Here is a 19,990-nt window from a genome sequence, read left to right on the forward strand (position 1 = left end):
AGTTATGAGTGAGAATGCCCATTTCCCACTACCTTTCCCATTGGCAAGTTATGACTGCCTTTTACCTTGACCGATCAGGTGGATGAAAATAGAATACAATCTAGATTTGCCTTTCTTTCATTATGAGTGAGGCTGCATTTTTAGTGCTTACTAAGTGCATTTTTAGTGCCTACTAAATACTAAAAGTGTATTTCTTCTTTTGTGGACTGCCTATTTATGTCCTTGATTACCATCTTATAGTGAAGAATCAGGGCACAGCCAGCACCATGGAAGAATCCTTAAATCACAGTTGTTCCCTACCATGGAACACACAAGGGGGTGGATCCGGTCATGGGATGGGGTCTCCTCTCAAACAAGATGAACCTCGTCCAAGATGGGAAACCTTTTACCATGTCTCCCTCTTCCAATCCTGTTGCTTTACACTAAGGGGTACGGGTGAGGATCTCTCTCACTGCTCTCCTCTCATGATCACCCCCCCTATTTTCCACCCCAGCCCCTTGTGGAGGGGCTGTGCACAATGCCACCATTGGCCGGGTCCTCTCCCCAAGTTACCCAGGAAACACCAATGGGAGCCAGTTCTGCGTGTGGACCATCGAAGCTCCAGAGGGCCAGAAGCTACACCTGCATTTTGAGAGGCTGTCATTGCATGAGAAGAACAGGTAAGCCTCTGAGGGCTTACCCCAGCAGCCTCCTTCCTTCCCAGAGTGTCGGAATGTGGCTAGGGATCTGGAGTCTTGAAATGGCTCATGGAGGTAGAGAAAGGAAGGGCTGGGGAGGCTGGCAAAGATATTAGACACCATCTTCGATCTCCTACTTTTACAGGTAAGGAACCTCAGACATACAGAGGGAAAGGGACTCGCCCCAGGGCGCATATCAGAATAGGGGAAGATGCCTATTTCTCCTGCACATCCCTTTTTGCAGTTATCAAGGAGGGAGCACTCGCTGAGCACCTGCTCTACACCCAGACACGTATTAAGCTCCATGGAGAACCGGAGAGAAGTAGCGAGACGTGGTTTCCAGTTTGATAGGAAACTGACGTGGAAATACTAGACAGGAAGGAGCTAGGGAGAAGTTACAAGGCGATACTTAAGCAAGAGCATGTCTGTAAACTCTAAGTAATACTCATAGAATCCAGAATCTTAAAACTTTCATATTCTATGACTTTATGCTAGAATATTCTCGAATATTCTAGAAAATAGGACCTTAGCTGCTTAGACTTGCTGCCTTAGGTTGTGTTCCCTTGGAAATGGACATGGGGACAAGGATGTTAGGGAAAGTCGCTCATTTGGGAGTTAATCCTAGGAAGCACTAATAGAGGCATGGGACAGTGGGCAGGGAAGGGAAAGGAGTCAACACAGTTTGTGCTAATGAGCAAGTGACCATGGGGGCAGCTGGGGCTCTATCCACTGGGGGCCTCTAAGAAACTATTGAGCGTGCCTCAGAGTGGTCCTTTTGGAAGGGTGAGGGAGCTGGGGTATTTATCTACCACCACCCCCCATCCGTCATTAGATGAGAGATGCTCCTGGACACATTAACTCCCCAGCACTGCCCCCCACCCTTTGAGCTGGTTGAGCTGACTAGGAAGCCAGGCCCCTCCTCATCCCAGCCACAGTGGACACATGGCAAAATGAACAAACTGTGGCTTCAACAGTTATGCATTTTGGTAACATTAGAAATTCATCTGGGCAGCATAAGATAAGCCCTTTTTATGAGTCACAGTAAAAAAAAAAAAAAAAACACCTCAGAGGATTTTAAAATGTCTGTTTATGACTCCATAAAAGAAATTTATCTAATTTGTATACTATTTCTTTCCCTAGTTTTGCATAATTTCTTTAAAAATACCAAGACTAGCAAGGAGTCAAGTATCAAATGGTTTTAATAACAGTAAAAATGAATACCAACATTTTTTGTAGCACATTTTATTTTTGAGGGCACTTGATCCTGTTGTATTCTCAAAGCCCACCTGTAAGATAGGTAGGAGAGATGTTATGATCCCTCCTTTCATGGCTGTGGAAACTGAGGCCCACGATGTGCTGAGACTTACATAAACCCAATTGGTGGAGAATTGGGAAGTGAAAATGAGAACTCCTGATTCCATACACAGCACTCTTAGGATATCGGAATAAAAGACAGAGCCTGTTAGGAGTCAAATGCTTAAAAAATTTGACTCATAGAGACGATGGACTCTGAAAAACAAACTGAGGGTTCTAGAGGGGAGGGGGGTGGGAGGATGGGTTAGCCTGGTGATGGGTATTGAGGAGGGCACGTTCTGCATGGAGCACTGGGTGTTATGCACAAACAATGAATCATGGAACACTATATCTAAAACTAATGATGTAATGTATGGGGATTAACATAACAATAAAAAATTTTTTTTTAAAAATTTGACTCATATACCTACTCTATCCTGGGCACATTATGCACATGGCCTCTAATCCCTATACTCTGATGTAAGTAGGTGTGATTGTACCCATTTTACAGATGAAGAAACAGAGTCTCAGTGATGTGAAGTGTCCTTGTCCAAAGTCACACAGCTCAAAAGGTCAAAGCGCTGGGATTCTGGGTTGTCTGACTACCATTCTTTCAGCCCACTAATCTCTTCTTCTCAATTAGTCATAAAAATTAGTACCCATTAATTAGTCTGATTCATTACATCACACACATCATTTTTCCTACGACTTCAGAATCCATCCATGAGTCCAGGACAAGCATTCTACAGAAGAGGAAACAGGTTGCATAAGGTGGTGCAGCTTGTCTGGACAAGTCAGGGGCAAAGTCGGGATCTGCGTCTGGAAATGAGGCTCCAGAGGTGGCATTCATTGCACAGGTGTAGTGATCCTCCTGTCCTTCCCCCTCCTCCTCCCTCCAGGATGATGGTCTACAGTGGCCTGACCAACAAGTCTGCTCCTCTCTATGACTCCCTCCAAACTGAGAACGTCCCCTTTGAGGGTCTGCTGAGTGAGGGCAACAGCATCCGCATTGAGTTCACGTCTGACCAGGCGCGAGCAGCCTCAGCCTTCAACATCCGGTTCGAGGGTGAGTGTCCCCGGGGGCCTCCCCCATACTGGGTGATGGCGTGGGCAAAGAGGAAGCACGGCAGAGCTGGGCTGGGTCCTGGGAGCCAGAAATCTGACCTGCTAAGGGCACCGGAGACCCAGGCAGCCAGACTGACCCTTTGACTTCCAAAGGCAGACTCTGCAGGGTTGGGAGGGCAGAGGTTTGGATTCCCATTTTAGAGGTGAAAATAATGAGGTCCCAAAAAGCGAAGTGAATGGTCCAAGGGCCCTCAGCTGGTCAACTGGAATTGAAACACGGGATCTGGTGCCCATTTTCCTTGGAGTTTCCCTAAACAGCAAGAGGGGACCCATCTTCTGAGATTGAGCACTGTGAGGAGCCCCTGCTTCATCTGAGCTGCTCCCCCTCTTTTGTATCCCCACCCTAGCCTTTGAGAAAGGCCACTGTTATGAGCCCTACATTCAGAATGGGAATTTCACCACATCTGACCCGACCTATAACATCGGAACGACAGTGGAGTTCACCTGCGACCCTGGCCACTCTCTGGAGCAGGGTCCGGCCATTATCGAGTGCATCAACGTGCGGGACCCATACTGGAATGACACAGAGCCCCTATGCAGAGGTGAGTGGCCCCACTGTCCTCCTCCTGAGGTGCCTCAGGGACCTCCAGCCCCTCAGATGAAAAGGCCAAGGGCTTAGTCTAGAAGTATATCACAAATTTACATAACCAATTTTAGCATTAGAACCCTTTCCAGGGCTCACTATCCTTTGGGTCAGATTTGTCGCTTGTCCTTAAGAAAATTACAAAATTGATAAATTTTTAAAGGTGCCCCTTCCTCCAAGCACAGACCCTGTAGTGCATAGCTTAGTGAAAAGATCTCTGTGTAGATTTCAGCTCCTCTATAACCCCCTTGCTATGTACTTTTGTGCAGTGCACAACCCACCCAACCACACATGGCAGCCCTGAGTTTAATAAATGATGATGATGATGATATTAATAATAGTTGCCAAGGGCTACGTGTGCGTTATCTGATTTAATCTTCACTACGACCCTGTGAGGTACATAGTATTGACCCCATGTACAGGTGAGGAACCTGAAGCTGTGAAGTGATATTCCTAAGAACAGACTAAGGGTAACTGGCAGAGGTGGAAATGAAACTTGGGTCTTTTCTGTCCTCAGAGCCCTGTGCTCTGAGCCCCTCTGGACAGCATTGGCTGGGTAGAACCTCATTTCCATGGGCTCCCGCTGCCCAGCCCTGCCTCTCTTCCCATATTCAAGGCCACAGAGCCCCCTTGAGCCTGGATGCACTTGGAGCATGTGGTGTAATGAAGATAGCCCTGGCTCCGGCAGCCGCCGCCTGGATGGCGGTTGGCATGAAATCACAGCTTTGTCGTGGTGAGGGATTGATCCCTGTATTAAATGTGCTGGTTTAACAGAGCGGAATTTATTGGTGCTTTGGCCTCTGCCACATTGAGAACTTTCCAAAGCGGTAAACAGAGTGGAATTTAAAGAGCCAGGCGCCGAGCACAGCCACATCTCTACTTCCAGCTCAGAGCTGGGCCCTTTGGCAATGATGTTAACTAAGAAGTATTGAGCCTTTACCCTGGGTCAGGTGCTCTGCTGCATTTGACCCCCATGAGCTCAATTAAACTCCAGAATAACCCAACAGAGCCAGCGAGCAGTGGTGTTATTGCAGCTTTACAGAGAGAGGGAACTGAGACTCCAAAAGCTTGCATGCCTCGTCATTGAGTCTGTGGGGGCAGAGGCAAGACTCGAACCCAGGCCCACTTGAATGAAATGTAGCGTCTGTTAGTCACTATTCACCCTGCGCAAGAATAGGGCTGTTGACGAATCATCGGGAACGTTAAGCTCTGTCCTTGATCCTCAAAGAACCACAGCGCCCTTAGCCCCTCCTTCACCAACCCTCAGCTAACGGAGGCAGGCAGCCAGCCCTAACTTAATCATCCCCCACACATGCACAGACTGCCTGAGGGGCAGGCACCTGCTCTTGGTACATGGCGAGCCGTGACAGTCTGACTTCATAGCCCTCACTTAATCCCTATGCCATACTGGCTTCCTCTGAATAACGTGCATCTGTCTCTGTCTGTCTGTCTCTGTCTTCTACAGCCATGTGTGGTGGGGAGCTCTCTGCCGTGGCCGGGGTGGTGCTGTCCCCAAACTGGCCAGAGCCGTATGTGGAAGGTGAAGATTGTATCTGGAAGATTCACGTAGGGGAGGAGAAACGGATCTTCTTAGATATCCAGTTGTGAGTGTTTGTGATGGGTGGACCTCCAGTCCAGCCTGATTGGGGAAGAGATGGCTCCCACTTTGTTCTTTCAGCCAGTATTAATGAAGCATCTGCTAGGTGTCAGGGACTGTGTGCACAGAGCTGGAGTCCCAGTGGTGGGAGAAACGACAACATCACGCACGCACAGACAAATGAAAACATCATGCACAACCTAGCCTCCAGACATTCCGTCTACGGAGGAAGCAGGCATTAAAGGTAGAAATGCACACACAATGGCATACTGTAAATTTGGTGAGCAATGTAAGGATACATGAATGGTGCTATGAGATCTTATAATGGGGATTTGATATAAAGAGGAAGGTCAGAAAAGCCTTCCCTGAGGATCTGATACTAAAGCTCAGAACTAGTGAATGAGCTGCAGTAAATATATCTGAAAGGAACAGAATAAGCAAAGGCCCTGTGGCAAGAAGAAGCACAGCATTTTCGAAGCACTGAACAGCCAGTGTGGTCAGGAGGAGGGGGGAGGTATAACGAATACCGTCTGTACCATAGCAGGTTGTTTTCTTATCTGTCTCTCTCAACCGGACCCGAAGGTCCGTGTAGTCTACAGGGCTTGCTCTGATTTATCTCTGTCCCGGGATCTAACCCAGAGCTTGCCACAGAGTGGGCACTCAGGAGACCGGTGCTGCATGGAGAACTATTGTAATGGATGGAGTTACCCGGCTGTGTGGCTGTTTGCTGTACTCAGTGGGGGTGCCTATGAGATGCTCCATCCAGAACTTTCCCCCTGCTGAACTCCCCAGGGATGGGGAGAAACAGACAGAGACAGATGGTCATGTCTAGAGAAGGAAAAGAAAGGGCTTCTGGGCAGACCCAGACACCGTGGCTTGGACAGTGGAGGGCAGTGCGGGGAATGCCAAGTTCTGAAGAGCCTCTCTGGAGGCAACCAGGACCCCGGCTGCCGGGGGGGGGGGGGGGGGGGGGGGGGGGGGGGCGCCCCCCCCCCGCGGGCGGCGGGGGGGGGCAGCCGGCCCCGGGGGGGGGGGGGGGGGGGGGGTGTAGGGGGGAGGGCAGCGCTCCCCTCAAGCCTGAAGTAGAAACGCAGTCGGCTGGGAATCGAGACCCAGGCTGCCTTGCTCTGCAGAGGAGACTTGCAAGAGGGGAGTTATCTGCAAAATTATGATAAAATTTTGAAGCTGTCCCTTAAAGGCTGGGGAGGTGTCCTCGGAGGCTGCCCCAGGATCTTCTGCTCCAGTCAAATCGAAGATTTACAGACCTTTCACAGTTGCCCTTTGCAGACTTGGGGCCGGGCCAACCTGGGTCAGAATCCCACCCCCACCCCTCCCCAGCTGCTTCCTCTGGGCTCCTCTCTGGCTTTGGCTCTTCTCCTCGGTTACAAGGGTCTTGGAACATCAGTGTTTCGCGGCTCCTGGAGGCAGCCTGTAAGCATCCCTTGCCCGTTCCCACCCTCGCTCACTCCTCCGTGGCAGTTCACCCCTTCCTCCTGTTCTCACCTCTCTGACTTCTAGAGTCTCGTATGAAGTGCTCATTCACTCAAGAAGCAGTTTCTGAGTTGTCTACTATGAGCCAAGCCCAGTTGTAGGCACTGGAAAGGCTCTGGCAGCTACCCCTTGGGCAGTAAAGTTTATATTGGAGCGGAGCAGGTTGGATGGTCTCTATTAGCTCTGGGGGGGGGGGGGAATACATATGCACCTACTGTGTGCAAGCACTAAGCCAGGCGCCGGAGGTCCAGATGTGAGAAAACAGAACCATCTCTGCCCTCACTGTCTAGTGGCCGAGGGAGACATGAAACTATATGTGGTGTGGTGAGAGCGGTGATAGGGAGGACAGGCCGCTGAGGAGGCCTGAGTGAAACCAAGGAGGGCTTCCAGGAGGAAGGGACTTTCTGAGCTGGGATGAAAGAGAACGTAGGCAATGATGAGGGAAAAGGAAGGGTGTCCCAGACAGTGAGAACAGAATGTGCAAAGCCTGGAAGTGAGAGAGCAGGTGGCCAGCTTAGTGACTTGAAAGAAGTTTAATGTGGCTGGAGCGTGGAGATCAGGTAGGGGTTATGGAGGGAAAGGGTCCAAGGGAGACCTGGCATCTTCTTAGCTGAAGCTTCAAATAGAGCACTCCTTTCTCAAGCTGTTTCCTCTGGGAAGCCTTCTGTGGCTCCCTACTGCCCTGATGGTAAATATGAATGTGTGGTCCTGGTTTATGAGCACCCCACCATCAGAAGTTCCTAGCAAGCCACCTCAATCTTCAGCCAGGAGAAGGATAAACTAACTCCTGGTATCCTGGCTTCTCTTGCAGAAGGTCTTCCCAGCCCCATGCCCCCAGAAGTTGTCCATGCTCCCCCCTTCTGCTGCACTAAGTGGCCTTCTCCTCGCAGCGTGTCCCCCAGACGTGCGGTTCTGCTTCACCAAGACTGGCCCATGTCTCCCCTTGGTGTCACAGGCCTGGATGAGGAAACAGGAAAATGGAGCCCTTGATTTCACTCTCTCTAGGCATCAAATACTCAATTAACCTTCCGCTTGACACTAGATGGGGTTTTATTTCCACTGCAGAGAGCGCGACGGGGCAGCCGATCCAGGAACCTGAGCATTTAGGTTCCTCAAAGCCAGGCCACCACTGGCATCCACATCAGGAAGGGACCCCTTGTGGGGGGGGGAAGATGTTCTTTCTTCCGATCATCCTGGCAGCCCCAGATATGAGTGTTGGTGGGGAGAGAGGAGCCCCGATTTCCCTCCTCCATGCCCTGAGCAGCCCCGGACCCGGCACCAAGCCTCTCTGGGCTTCACGTTCCCCCTCTGCAAAGCAATGGGCTGCCTTGAGCCAAGAGAATGCAGACTCAAACTCATGGAGGGCCAGGCAAGTAACAGAGAATGGGATCTGGGGCCAGTGTGGGGTGATGTGGAGGGGAGGGATCTGTGATGGAAGGGGTAGTTCATCCCCACCGGAAATCATTTAAATTTGGGGTTTTTTAGAATAATGCTTCTCCCCCACTCCAAAAAAAAAAAAAAAAAAGTGTCTGCTGGCTGGGTCCAGACTTGAGGGGCCACCAGTCTGAAAGCTTTGGTCTAGATAGGGATGAAGGTTCTCTCAATGCCGTGATGAAGAAAGCAATTTTCATCACTGAGTGCTTCCTATTTGCAAAGTGCTTTGTAGACACGGATTAATTCCTCCCCAGAGTAATCCTATGGGGGCGATACAGCTACTCTATTCAACTCGTATTCCCTGCCTTCTGACCTCTTCCCTGGGGTGTCTAAAAGGCCTCCCGAATAAAGGGTACCCAAGGTTAAACTCCCGATTCCCCTTCTGCAAACCCGTTTCACCCCACCTGCCCGTCTCAGTAAGGAATCATCCATTCTACCAGCTGCTCAGGACAAAAGGACTTGGGATTGTTCTAGACCAGTAGAATGGGTGTGTGTCCAACAACTGGCTTTCTTGGCAGTGGGGTGGGGAGAAACACCTTGATTCACAGCATTTGCCAATTTCTGTGGTGCAAATACTCCCACCATGGCCCATTTTGAGCTACTAACACAGTGCCAACAGAATCGCTAGATACCCGGACGTTTAACAATTGACTTGTGTGAGCCAGTGTGAGCTGCCGGCTCCAGCACGCTCACTGCAAATTGGGTTCTTCTCGTTCTTGCACACCCTGTCCCCGAGTCCTCAGTACCTCCTACTGATTCTAGAATTCAAGAATCAGAAGATGCCCAGAGTCTAAGCACGTGTGTCACCCCCACCGCGGCCACCATGGCCCCCATGTCTCATCCCAGGATTATTCCAGAGGCATCCTGCCTAGTCTCCCTGCTCTTGCTTTTGTCCCCTTTGGGGCTGTTTGTAACCCACCACCCTGACTGATCTTGTTAAAACCTAAAGCAAGTCACATCATGCTCTGCTTCAAAGCCCACAGTAGCTCTACATTTTACCTAGAGTAAAAGCCAAAGTTCTTACAAAAGGCCCCATGTGATCTAGCCCTGGTCACGTCTCCTGTTTCATTCCTTTCCACTCCTTGTTCTCTCCATTTGGCCACACTGGCTTCCTTGTTGTGCCACAAACATACCCCAGGGCCTTTGTGCTGGCTGTCTCTACTCCCCCTCCCCCAACCCCAGGATGCTCTGCCCTGAATATCCTGCATAGCTCACCCCCTAGCTTCTTGTAGGCCTCTGCTCACAAATCGCCTCCTCTGAGATGTCCCCCAACACCCTGATCTAAATCAGCATCTGCCATTTTTTTTTAAGATTTTTTTTTTTTTTTTTTAAAGATTTTATTTATTTATTTGAGAGAGAGAATGAGAGACAGAGAGCATGAGAGGGAAGAGGGCACAGGGAGAAGCAGACCCCCTGCTGAGCAGGGAGCCCGATGTGGGACTCGATCCCGGGACTCCAGGATCATGACCTGAGCCGAAGGCAGTTGCTTAACCAACTGAGCCACCCAGGCGCCCTAAGATTTTATTTTTAAGCAATCTCAACACCCAACGTGGGGCTCAAACTCACAAACCCCAGATCAGGAATCGCATGCTCCACTGACTTAGCCAGCCGGGTGCCCCAGCATCTCTGTGCCATTCTTGATATTCTTTGGCCATCACTGGGTTGGGGGTGCTGACCCCCACTGAAGACCCACTCTAGATTCTGCTTCTAAGTCTGTGATGGCAAATCCTTTGATACTATAATTCTATAAAACCTTCTCTTGGGGGTCTTCCCACGATAATTATTTTACTTGATAGCTTTTAACCAAAATCTTATCTCTTAACATTGCTGGTCATGTAATAAATATAGACTTATCGATAAAAGAAAGCCACATCTCGATGGGCTTTCCATATTTTTCTGACCTTTTTTCCCCCTCCTTGTGCATTGGAGGCAGCTGGACATGAATTTGGGTTCGCATTCTGGCTTTGAAACCTCATGGCTGTATGGCCATGAGAAGGCGTCTTGATTTCATTGGCTCTGATTTTATTGAGCACCTACTATGGGCCAGGCATTGATCTACGTACTGTGGTTGTAGCAGGGAATCCAACAGAAAAAATAAATCCCTCTGTTCTCATGGATGTAAACATTTTAGGTTGGAGGGGGTGACATGCTTCAACAAAGATGACAATGTGTGGTACGTTGGGTGGCGCTAAGTGCTATGGGGAAATGTGAAGCAAGGTAAGAATATCAAGAATGACAGGGATGCTGGGGACGGCATTCTACAGCATCTCCATTTGATAGATGAGCAAGCTGAGGGGCGGACAGGTCCCACTGCCGGGAACTGGCAGAATAGGATGCAGACTCTGTTTGCCATGCCTCCAGGGTCTGGGATCCCCACCAGCCCTTGAAAGGAGCCAGAGGAAGCCCCGTGTGTCTGGAGCTCAGGGATGCGAGAGAGGCAGCATCGATGAGAAAGGACCAGCAGGCGGCGGTGGCATTAGGTGGGGCCTTGAAAGCCGCATTAGGAAGTCTGCACTCGCCCAAACTGGGCAGCAGGGGAAGGGCTTTAAGCCGTTAACAGGGATTAAAGCTTTGCCGAAGGGAGCCGAGTCCTCCGGTCAGCAGCCTCGGGCTCTCCCCGGCAAACTCTGGCACGCGCGTGGCGGCGTGGCATCTGGACCTGGCACCCCCTTCCTCCCACAGACGGAGTGAAAATAGCATCTCACCAGCCAGGGTTACGTGAGGCCCGAGAGCTGCTGGGTTTAATTTATCTTGCTTGGTTTCCGCTGACAGTTTTAGTAAACCAATTTGGGTTTGATAGTAAAAATAATTCTGTCCTCAGGGCCCCTCACACCGCCTAAGCGCTTGCAATTGTTACTTATCGCCTTGGTGAGGGGGAAGGAGTTTGCACTGTTGACTGAGCGGGGTAGGTGGCCTGTAGTAGGTGTTGCGCACTGTCTGCTGAGTCACGAGGACGTAAACCACGTAAACCACACGTGGCAGGCGAGAGGGGGACTTTTCTCCCCTTCATCTACCGGGCGGGTTTGTTGATGCCGTGGGCGCTCGCCTCTCGTCTCCAGTGAGTCAGCATCTATAAAGGACCTACTATGTGCCAGACCCCCCCCACCCCAGCTGCAGGCTTTATACCCATGAGCAATAGAGAGCACGATGCACGTTACGACACATTATTATGCAGAGATCATAATGGCATAAATTAGAGCTACGGGGGTAGAGATCATTACAGAAGGGAAGTTACCTACATTAGAGAGAATGTAGGCAAAGTGCGGCGCATGGGGTCCGGCACGTCCCTGGCACTTCATCAATGGAGACTGGGATTACCAGGAATCCTTGTAAGATATTATGGTCACCACGTCCTGGGTTTGCAAATGACAGAGAGCTTGTTAAGTGGCATTCTTGGGTCACACAGCTAACAGAGGACTGAGCCAGGGTTAACATACACACCATAGCCTCCATTTTTAGGGACTTGAACAGGCTTTTGGGGGACCAGCCATATGTCTCTGTGATGTACCAGGGAGGCTCCCAGGCCTCCAGAAACTCAAAGTTCAGGAAGTGGTGCCATTATTAGACAACCCGGCAAGATGCGGGCTGAATGGTGTGGCTGGAGGGGTGAGGATGGGGGAGGTAGCAGGACGCTGCATTAGCCCTGCTGGCTGTGGGACCGTCACAGAGAGGGTGACATCCGAGCAGAATGCTGAAGACTGTCAGTTGGCCAAGCTGGAATGAGGGAAGGGCATTCCAGGGTGGGCACCTGGGAGCAGGACCCTGGAGCTGTGAAAACAGGGACGGTTAGATACCAAAATGGATGCCCTGAATTGCGGCATTAATTAGAACCGTCTGCCTTGCATTATTGGCGTTAGAGGTGGGAAGGGGGGTGTGTGATCTTAAAATGAGTCAGGACCCCCCCAGGCTAAACCTCCTTCATACCCCCAATGCCTATTCCCTAACCCATCATGTACCTCTCAGCTCCATCAGCTTACCTAAAACACAACTGAGCATGAGTCTTTTAAAACCTTAAGGGTTTCTGAAATTTCTCTCTTCCTCTCTCCCTCCCTCCCTCCCTCTCTCTCTCTCTCTCTCTCAAGATAAAGCATAGAAAGGAAAATAAAAGAACTAAATAATTATTGGTGGAGGTATCTCAGAATGGAAGAGCTGGGAGGGGCCCAGAGAGGGGAAGTAACTTGCCTAGCATCACACAGCAAGTCAGAACTGGGACCAGAAAAACCACCTAAGTGTGGCTGCAGACACTGAGCACACTGGGCAGTCACAGTCTTGAAAATGCCACATGACAGGGAGACATAACAGCTTCTAGAGTCCAAAAGAGTTACATTTAAATCCTGGCTCTGCTACCCCCACTAGCTCTGTGGTCTCGGACAGGTGACTGCAGGTGGCCATTCCCGGACTCACAACAGGATGCTTGTTCTCCTTATCCCCAGCGCCTGGCGCACAGCAGGTGCTCGATAAATATCTGTTGGATGAGAGAGAGAGAGAGAGAGAGGTGATGAGTGTGTGAGTTAGTTAAATAACATTAAGTTCTTAGTAAAGTTTCTGACCTAAAATCAGCAAATAACCACAGTCGACTCTATTTTCACCCTTTCCTCTGTGCCGCATTTTATGCTAAATACTCTGCATGCATTATTTCATTGATGATGACACCATATAAAAAATGTCTTAAACTCATCGAGCACTTGCTATTTGCAAGTTGCTGAGCCCCTTACCCGTATTAAATCATTTCATTCCTACCAGGACACTTAGGTGATGTCACAGTGGCTATCCCCTTTTATTCTTTTTAAAGATTTTATTTATTTATGAGAGACAGAGACAGTGAAAGAGAGAGAGAGAGAATGAGCAGGGAGAGTGGCAGAGGGAGAGGGAGAAGCAGGCTTCCCGCTGAGCAGGGAGCCCGATGCGGGGCTCGATACCAGGGCGCTGGGATCATAACTTGAGCCTAAGGCAGACGCTTAATGACTGAGCCACCCAGGTGCCCCCTCCTTTTTATTGTTTTCTAAAGATCTTATTTATTTGAGAGAGAGAGAGAGAGCACGAGCTGGGGGAAGGGCAGATAGACAAGCTGACTTCCTGCTGAGCAGGGAGCCCAGCACAGGGCTCGATCCCAGGACCCTGAGATCATGACCTGAGCCAAAGGCAGATGCTTAACCGACTGAACCACCCAGGTACCCCATGGTTATCCCCTTTTACTGATAAGGGAACTGAGGCTGGGAGAGACGAAGTTGCTTGAGGACATGGCTGGGGAGGGGCCGAGTCAGGACTCGAACTTAGATCTCCTGGGCCAAAGCCAGTGTTGTAACCCCACAATAAATAGTAGAGAGGTGCTCCACAAGGGACAAATACCTAGCCCCATCTTACAGAAGAAGAAACTAAGGCTCAGAGAGGTGCCTTCCCCCTTTGCCCACCATTTCCTGGGACCTATTATAACCATACATCTCTGGAAGAAAAAAGTTTCAGCCAGGCTCCATCCAGCTTGCCTTCTCTGACTCTGCTACAGAGCCCAGCCCCAAATCTCTCCCTGTTTATGGGCCCCAACACGGTTCTCTAACCAGAAAATAAAAGGACCTAATAACAAAGCCCAGTAACCATATGATTGATAGCCGTGGAATATTTCTCTTCAGCTACTGCCAACCCTGTTCTGTGCTAAGTTAATTCCAAGCCCTAAAAATTAAGTGCCTTGTCCAGAGGCACTACAGTTCTTAAAACAGGGATGTCGCTGCTTTGGGCTGCAAGAATTCAGCTTGAGATCCAGGCAAGAAAGAAGGGTCAGCAGTCGAGGGCAGCGTTGACCCCAGCAGCACAGACGTCCAGCAGAAATCATGGAAGCAAAGGCCCCGGTAGAAATAAAAACCTTCCAATCCATTAGTGGAGGGAAAAGGGATTTTCCCGGAGCCAAAAGTTGTAAGGAATCCAAGAACAGCAAAGTTCCTAGAGCCCAAATCCCATCCTGTTGCAGATAAGGAAACTGAGGCCTGGAAATCAGAGGACACTGTCCCGAGGTTACTCTATCAGTCAGCTATTGCTGTGTAACAAATGACCCCCAAACTCAACAGCATGAAACAGCAAGCTTGTATCATTTCTTACGCATCTCCAGGTCAGCAAGGCAGTTCTTCTGCTCTCAGCTGGCTCACGCATGCGTCTCTGGGCATCTCTGGGCAGCAACAGGTTGGGTAGGTGGTTCTGAAGATTTCTTAGGTGTTTGGGTGGGTTGGCCATCAGAGGGTCTGGGCTAGCCTAGGGATGGCTTATCTGTTCCATCCTCCAACAGCTAGCTCAGGCTTCTTCCCATGGTCACCAGCCAGGGTTCTAAGACGATGAGAAGCAGCATTCAAGGCCGCTTGAGTCTAGACTAGAAATTGGCCCAGCAGCATCATCTGCCATATCCTATGGCAAGTCACAAAGCAAGAGCCAGCCCACATTCAAAGGGTGGAGAAAGAGACTCCACCTCTTGACGGCGGGTGTTTTGAAGCCTTGCTGCAAAGAGCGTGGACACGGGGAGGGACAGAGCTTTGAAATCATGTTTGCACTCAAGCTGCCTAGGCCAGGGAAGAGTGGGGGTTAGAACTCAGGGCTCCTGGTTCCCCGTCCAAAGCTCCTAACGGCATCACTGTGTACGATGGCCTTATGAGATGGCCCTCACCATCCCCATTTTACTGAAGGAATCCAAGGCTCAGAGAGGTGAAGAACTGGCCTACGATCCCACCTCTTGGAGTGAAGGAGATGAGATTGGCACTTGGCACCTGGTACCTGGAATTTATTTTTTTTAAGATTTTATTTATTTATTTGAGAGAGAGAGCACAAGTGTGGAGGAGAGGGAGAAGCAGGCTCCCTGTGAGCAGGGAGCCCAACATGGGGATTTATCCTAGGACCCAGGATCATGACCTGAGCTGAAGGCAGATGCTTAACCGACTGAGCCACCCAGGCACCCCCAGGTACCTGGAATTTAGAAGGCTCGGGTAATGTTTCATTCTCTATACGATGCCTCCAACATGCGGGAGAGGGAAAAAGCCCTTTGCTCATGGTAGGAAATCTTGGGTTCAGGTCCCAGATCTTCCACTTATCTGCTGTGTGACCTTGGATAAGTCACTCCACTTCTCTGAATCTCAGTTTCCTATCTTTAAAATGAGGATCGTAAAGGTACCCGCTTCTTAGAGTCCGAGAGGATAAAACACTTGGCAAGGACCTGGTACATTACACACACTGAGTAATTTAATTGGCAGCTATGATGGTGATGACCATGATGAATTCTTACTCCTAGCATGTACAAACACTAAGCTCCGTTATGCAACCACACACACACACAGACACACACACACACACTCATGCTCTCACCATGGTTGATTGCCCCTGAGCGTGGCATTTGGTGTGACAGTGAGGAATCAAGAAGGTTCATGGAAAAGTTCTAGCCAGGCATCCACCTGACTGATTGCTCCCCGTGGCGTGGTCGCTGGTGACAGGATATCACAAGCTCCAGGATAGATCGTCCCACAACACCTGCCTGTTTCCTGCCCCAGCCCCTCCATGCTCCTCCCAGCCCTGGTGATGGCGCGAGCAGCTGTGGGAGGGGACCCACCCGGGAGGGGACCCACCCCCTGTCCTGAGCTGGGCCGTCCTCCTTGCTGGTGCACACCTAGAGCTCAGGGCGTTCGGGTGCAATTAGACTGACACCCTGGGGAGACACGGCTGCTTGTTTTATGAAGCCCTGACATGCAGTGGCCTCGCGCACTGACTATTCAGCTGGGTTTACTGAGGGCTCACCGTGTGGCTGCTATCGCCCTAGATTACCCGAGGCCCAGAGATAACAACTCCCACGGATCGAGCCCTTCCTGCCGGCCAGGCTCTCCGTGTGCCCAGTACCTGGGTCAGCTTACTTAATTCTCAGAGCAACCAAGGAGTCCACACGCTGAGGTCCCCTGCGTCACCGAGGAAGACACACATGCTCAGAGGGGCTCTCGGTGGCTGGCCAGCTGGACGTGGGGGTGCCAGGGTTGGGACCCGGCTGCCTGATGCTGGGCCCGTGGGCCGCACCACCTCTCAGCCCTGCCTCTCGGAGTGGAAGCGACGCGATCCTGATGGCAGCCGGCGGCCTGGAGAGTTCTGAGCGGGCCAGCGGCATGGTCAACGCCGCGGTGTGGACAGTGCGTGCGGCCGGAGGCCCTGACCGTGGTCCCCTGACGGCCGTGGCCCGGGGAGGCCCCTGGACGCCAACGTGGCGCCTCCCGGGAGAGCTCGGGTGAGCCCTTGAGGTTTGGCCCTGGAGGACGCTTCCTGCGCTCGGCCCACGCGACCCACGCGCCCCGCGGAGCCTTGTGGCCGCTCGGCCGAGCCATACCAGGCGCGACGACGGGTGCCTTCTCCGTGCGCGTCGTGATGGGGGTTCAGAATGACAGGGACACATGCAGCCGCGGTCGGTAACATCTTCCTCCAGCCGCGCGGAGCCCGGGGCCACCGCCTGTGTCTGTGTGTGTGTGTGTGTGCACATGGGTATCACCACCCCTACGTGCACACACCACGCACTTCACACACACACACCGCACACACACACACACCACACACACATACACACACACACACCACACACCATACACCACACACCACACACAAACACTCGCACCACAAACACACACACACACACACCACAAATCCCAATCCACCCTTAATTACGCTCTTATTTAATTATGTTTTAATGATGGTCTCTCAGGGTCAGCTCTTGCACCCTGACTTAGAGGTCCTAATGAAGAAGGCCTCAGAGCCCACCCACTAACTTTATATATTTGAAGAAACTCCTCTCCAGAAAGAGGAAGAGATGTGGGCATCTCCACACAGGAAAGTCACGGCAGGGCCACAGATCTGTCCGTGGTCACACTTGGGTCCCAGAGGCCCAGGCTTCACCAACCTACATCTGAATCCTGGTATTCCCACCCTGATGCCTTCATCGCTGCTGAATGCGGAAGGGGGGAAATGTGGGGTCCAACTTTCCGAATAGAAGGAAAGCATGAAGCACAAGGAGACCATGGCCATTGTTAATTCATTTTTTTACAGTTCATGGATTCTGAGATTATCATCTGGGGAAACTGAGGCCCAGGCTGGGCAAGAGACTCATCCATAGTCACAAAGCAGGGAAGTGGCAGAGGGGGTGGCTCCCGGCGCGACCTCCTGACACCGGGTTTCGCTGCCACAGCACCCTACCCCTGTCCCCTCATCCCTTTGCACGACTGTATCATTCATCACAAATATTCTCTTAAAGGCAAAAGATGCTCTTTTAATCAAATTCCTGGCCCTAATTATCTCCTTTACAGCTCTCCACAATATCGTCCCCATCTTACAGGTGAGGACACTGAGGCTCAGGAGGTTAAGCCACTTTCTCAGGGTCACGCAGCTAGAAATCGGCACCTCGAAGGTTTGAATCAGAGCCCATTCTCTTAGCACTGCCTCTCAAGATGGAGCAAATCACCAGGCTGGTTAAAGACTGACTTTTTCGTAGGCAAACCAGCCAGGAGCTGCTGGGTTTTCTCCTGATCCACGATGCTGGGTGGTGAAATGTCTTGTCATTGACCTTGACAAAGCTTTGCACGCCTTGTTCGGAGATGGCCCCATCCAGCGATGTGGAAATGAGAAGCAGCTCGGCCCGGGGGTGGTCCCAGAAGAAAGGCATGTCCAGCACGGGAGTCTCATTCTTCTCTTTCTCTTTGGGGATGAGAGGGGGAATTGGTGGAGAGGGGGAGAGGTGGAGAAACCCGAGTAGGGAGGGAAGGCGGTGGAGAACAGAGTCTGAGCCTCCTCCACACTGAAACCACAGCACAGCAGTGTCTTTGGGTCCTGGCTGCTGGTGCAGCCTCTTGGAGAATTTTGAGGGACACTGACCCCGGGGCCCAACCCCCGAGATGCTGAGGGTCTGATTGGTCTGGAGTGCAGCCTAAGCACCATGGGGAGGGTCCAAATCTCCCCAGAGAGTCTCACATGCAGCCAGGACTGAGATCCACTGGCCAAGGCTGGTTCTGAGCCTGACCTCAAAGGGCGCCTGGTGAATGTCTCAGGAGAGAGAAAGCACAAAAAAGGCAATAAGAAAACTGCATTTTTTATGCATTCAGATGTCCTTTCAGGGAGCCAGAAAGATTGGTCTTTTATGTCCTCCCTGGAGTTAGCACGGTTTCTTGTTCTGTCTGCCATTTTATCAAATTTAATTGAAACCATATGAGCACTGGATCTGCAGAAATTCCACGGTGCGGAGGGCTGTCGGCGCTGGCCGCGCGGCATCATGAAGGAGCGCAGAGGCCTTGGGACCTGAGCCTTTCTAGACTCCGTTTACTCCTTTGTAAAATGGGATTCATGACATCGCTTTGTGGTTGAGGGGATCCGACGAGAAATGGACACAAAGGAACTCTGAACAGGTCTTTTTAGAAAAGTTTCAATGTACCTAACGCTGCATTTATGGGCTTTGGTTTTCTCCCCCCTCCCCCCGCTTTATTTAAAGCTTATGGTTTATTTAACCACCATCTCTACGGTCCCATGGAGGTCCTGCCTGAATTGCAACACAGTGTTTTCTTAAAGTCATTCAAGCCCTCTGAGCCTCAGTTTGCCCATCTGGAAAATGGAGAAAAATTCACCAAAATTCATCCATGTAAATGACATTTATCTCACTGCACCAAGCCCTGGGCTGGGCTCCGGGGATACGGGGTAGAAGAGCATGTAGTTTCAGGGGCGCCTGGGTGGTTCAGTCGGTTAAGCATCTGCCTTCAGCTCAGGTCTTGATCACAGGGTCCTGGGATCGAGCTCCGCATCCGGTTCTCTGCTCAGCGGGGAGTGTGCTTCTTTCTCTCTCGCTCGCTCTCTCTCTCAAATAAATAAATAAAACTTTAAAAAAATAAAAGAGCATGTGACTTCAGGGAGTTTGGGCAATCTGGGGTGGGAGCCGACAGAGGGTCTGCCTCCCAACAACATAGGTTTGGATTCTGGCTGTCCTCTACGACCAGCTCTTTGAGTTGTAGTATCTTCTTCACTGTTGGGTGCCTCGGTCTGCTTCTCTGTGACATGGGTGAGGACAGTGGTACTTACAGGCTTTGTCCAAGGATAGAAATGGTATGTGAAGTGCTTGGAACAGCTCCTGGCATGCGGGAAGCCTTATGGAAACCTTGGCTAGTTATCATATGGCTGTAAATGCAGGGTGGGGTAGGGAGCACCGAAGGAGCTTAAGGGATTTGTAAAATGTTGTCAAGCAGAAAGGTGAGGTCCCTTTATTCCAGATGAAGGGACCAGCACAGGCTGAGGCAGGTCTAGGGGCTGCAAAGGGTCTGGTGTACAAAGACATTTGAGACACCAGAAGTGGGCTGGGGGCCCGACGGCAGACCCCCAGGAAGTCCAGAAAGGCTGAGAAACTGGACTTTATTCTGGGGGCTTAATTTTACTTTTTCCACAGCCCCATTCTATTACCAGCTATTTCTGATTTTTTTCCCCTTAAACTGCATATAAATTGGCTTGCTTTTTCACTTGGCTTACTCTCAGCAAAATAATGTCCATGAAATTAGAAGTTTGATGTGCAGACCATATATTTATATATTTTTTCTAATTCACATTTAAATAAATACATAACCATTAGACATTTTCAAATACGTTTGTCTAGCTAAAATCATCTCGTGAATGCCACTGGGGAAAGCCTTTTAAAGGCAAGATTTCTAAGCAAGGGTCAGCCATTTGTTTAAAAAGGAATAAAGAAAAGCAAGGTGGCTTGCTCATCATTTCTTTCTACATCCTCTGTGGAATATTAACTGCAGCTCAACAATTACA

The 19,990-nt window shown here is 50.6% G+C and overlaps 1 protein-coding gene across 4 annotated transcripts in view; it reads left to right on the forward strand.

The window, feature by feature from the left end:
- The window catches only part of SEZ6L (seizure related 6 homolog like), a 178,584-nt gene that overhangs the window by 121,218 nt on the left and 37,376 nt on the right, over positions 1–19,990 (forward strand). For all 4 annotated transcript variants that reach the window (XM_032395098.1, XM_032395099.1, XM_032395100.1 and 1 more), the window contains exons 6-9: positions 494–659; positions 2,870–3,036; positions 3,443–3,637; positions 5,144–5,282. In XM_032395098.1, coding sequence (XP_032250989.1) covers positions 494–659; positions 2,870–3,036; positions 3,443–3,637; positions 5,144–5,282 — 667 coding nt within the window. The remainder of the gene's footprint in view (positions 1–493; positions 660–2,869; positions 3,037–3,442; positions 3,638–5,143; positions 5,283–19,990) is intronic.

The sequence above is a fragment of the Phoca vitulina genome, unplaced genomic scaffold (genome assembly GCF_004348235.1).
Source record: "Phoca vitulina isolate PV1807 unplaced genomic scaffold, GSC_HSeal_1.0 scaffold82, whole genome shotgun sequence".
Taxonomy (NCBI): domain Eukaryota; kingdom Metazoa; phylum Chordata; class Mammalia; order Carnivora; family Phocidae; genus Phoca; species Phoca vitulina.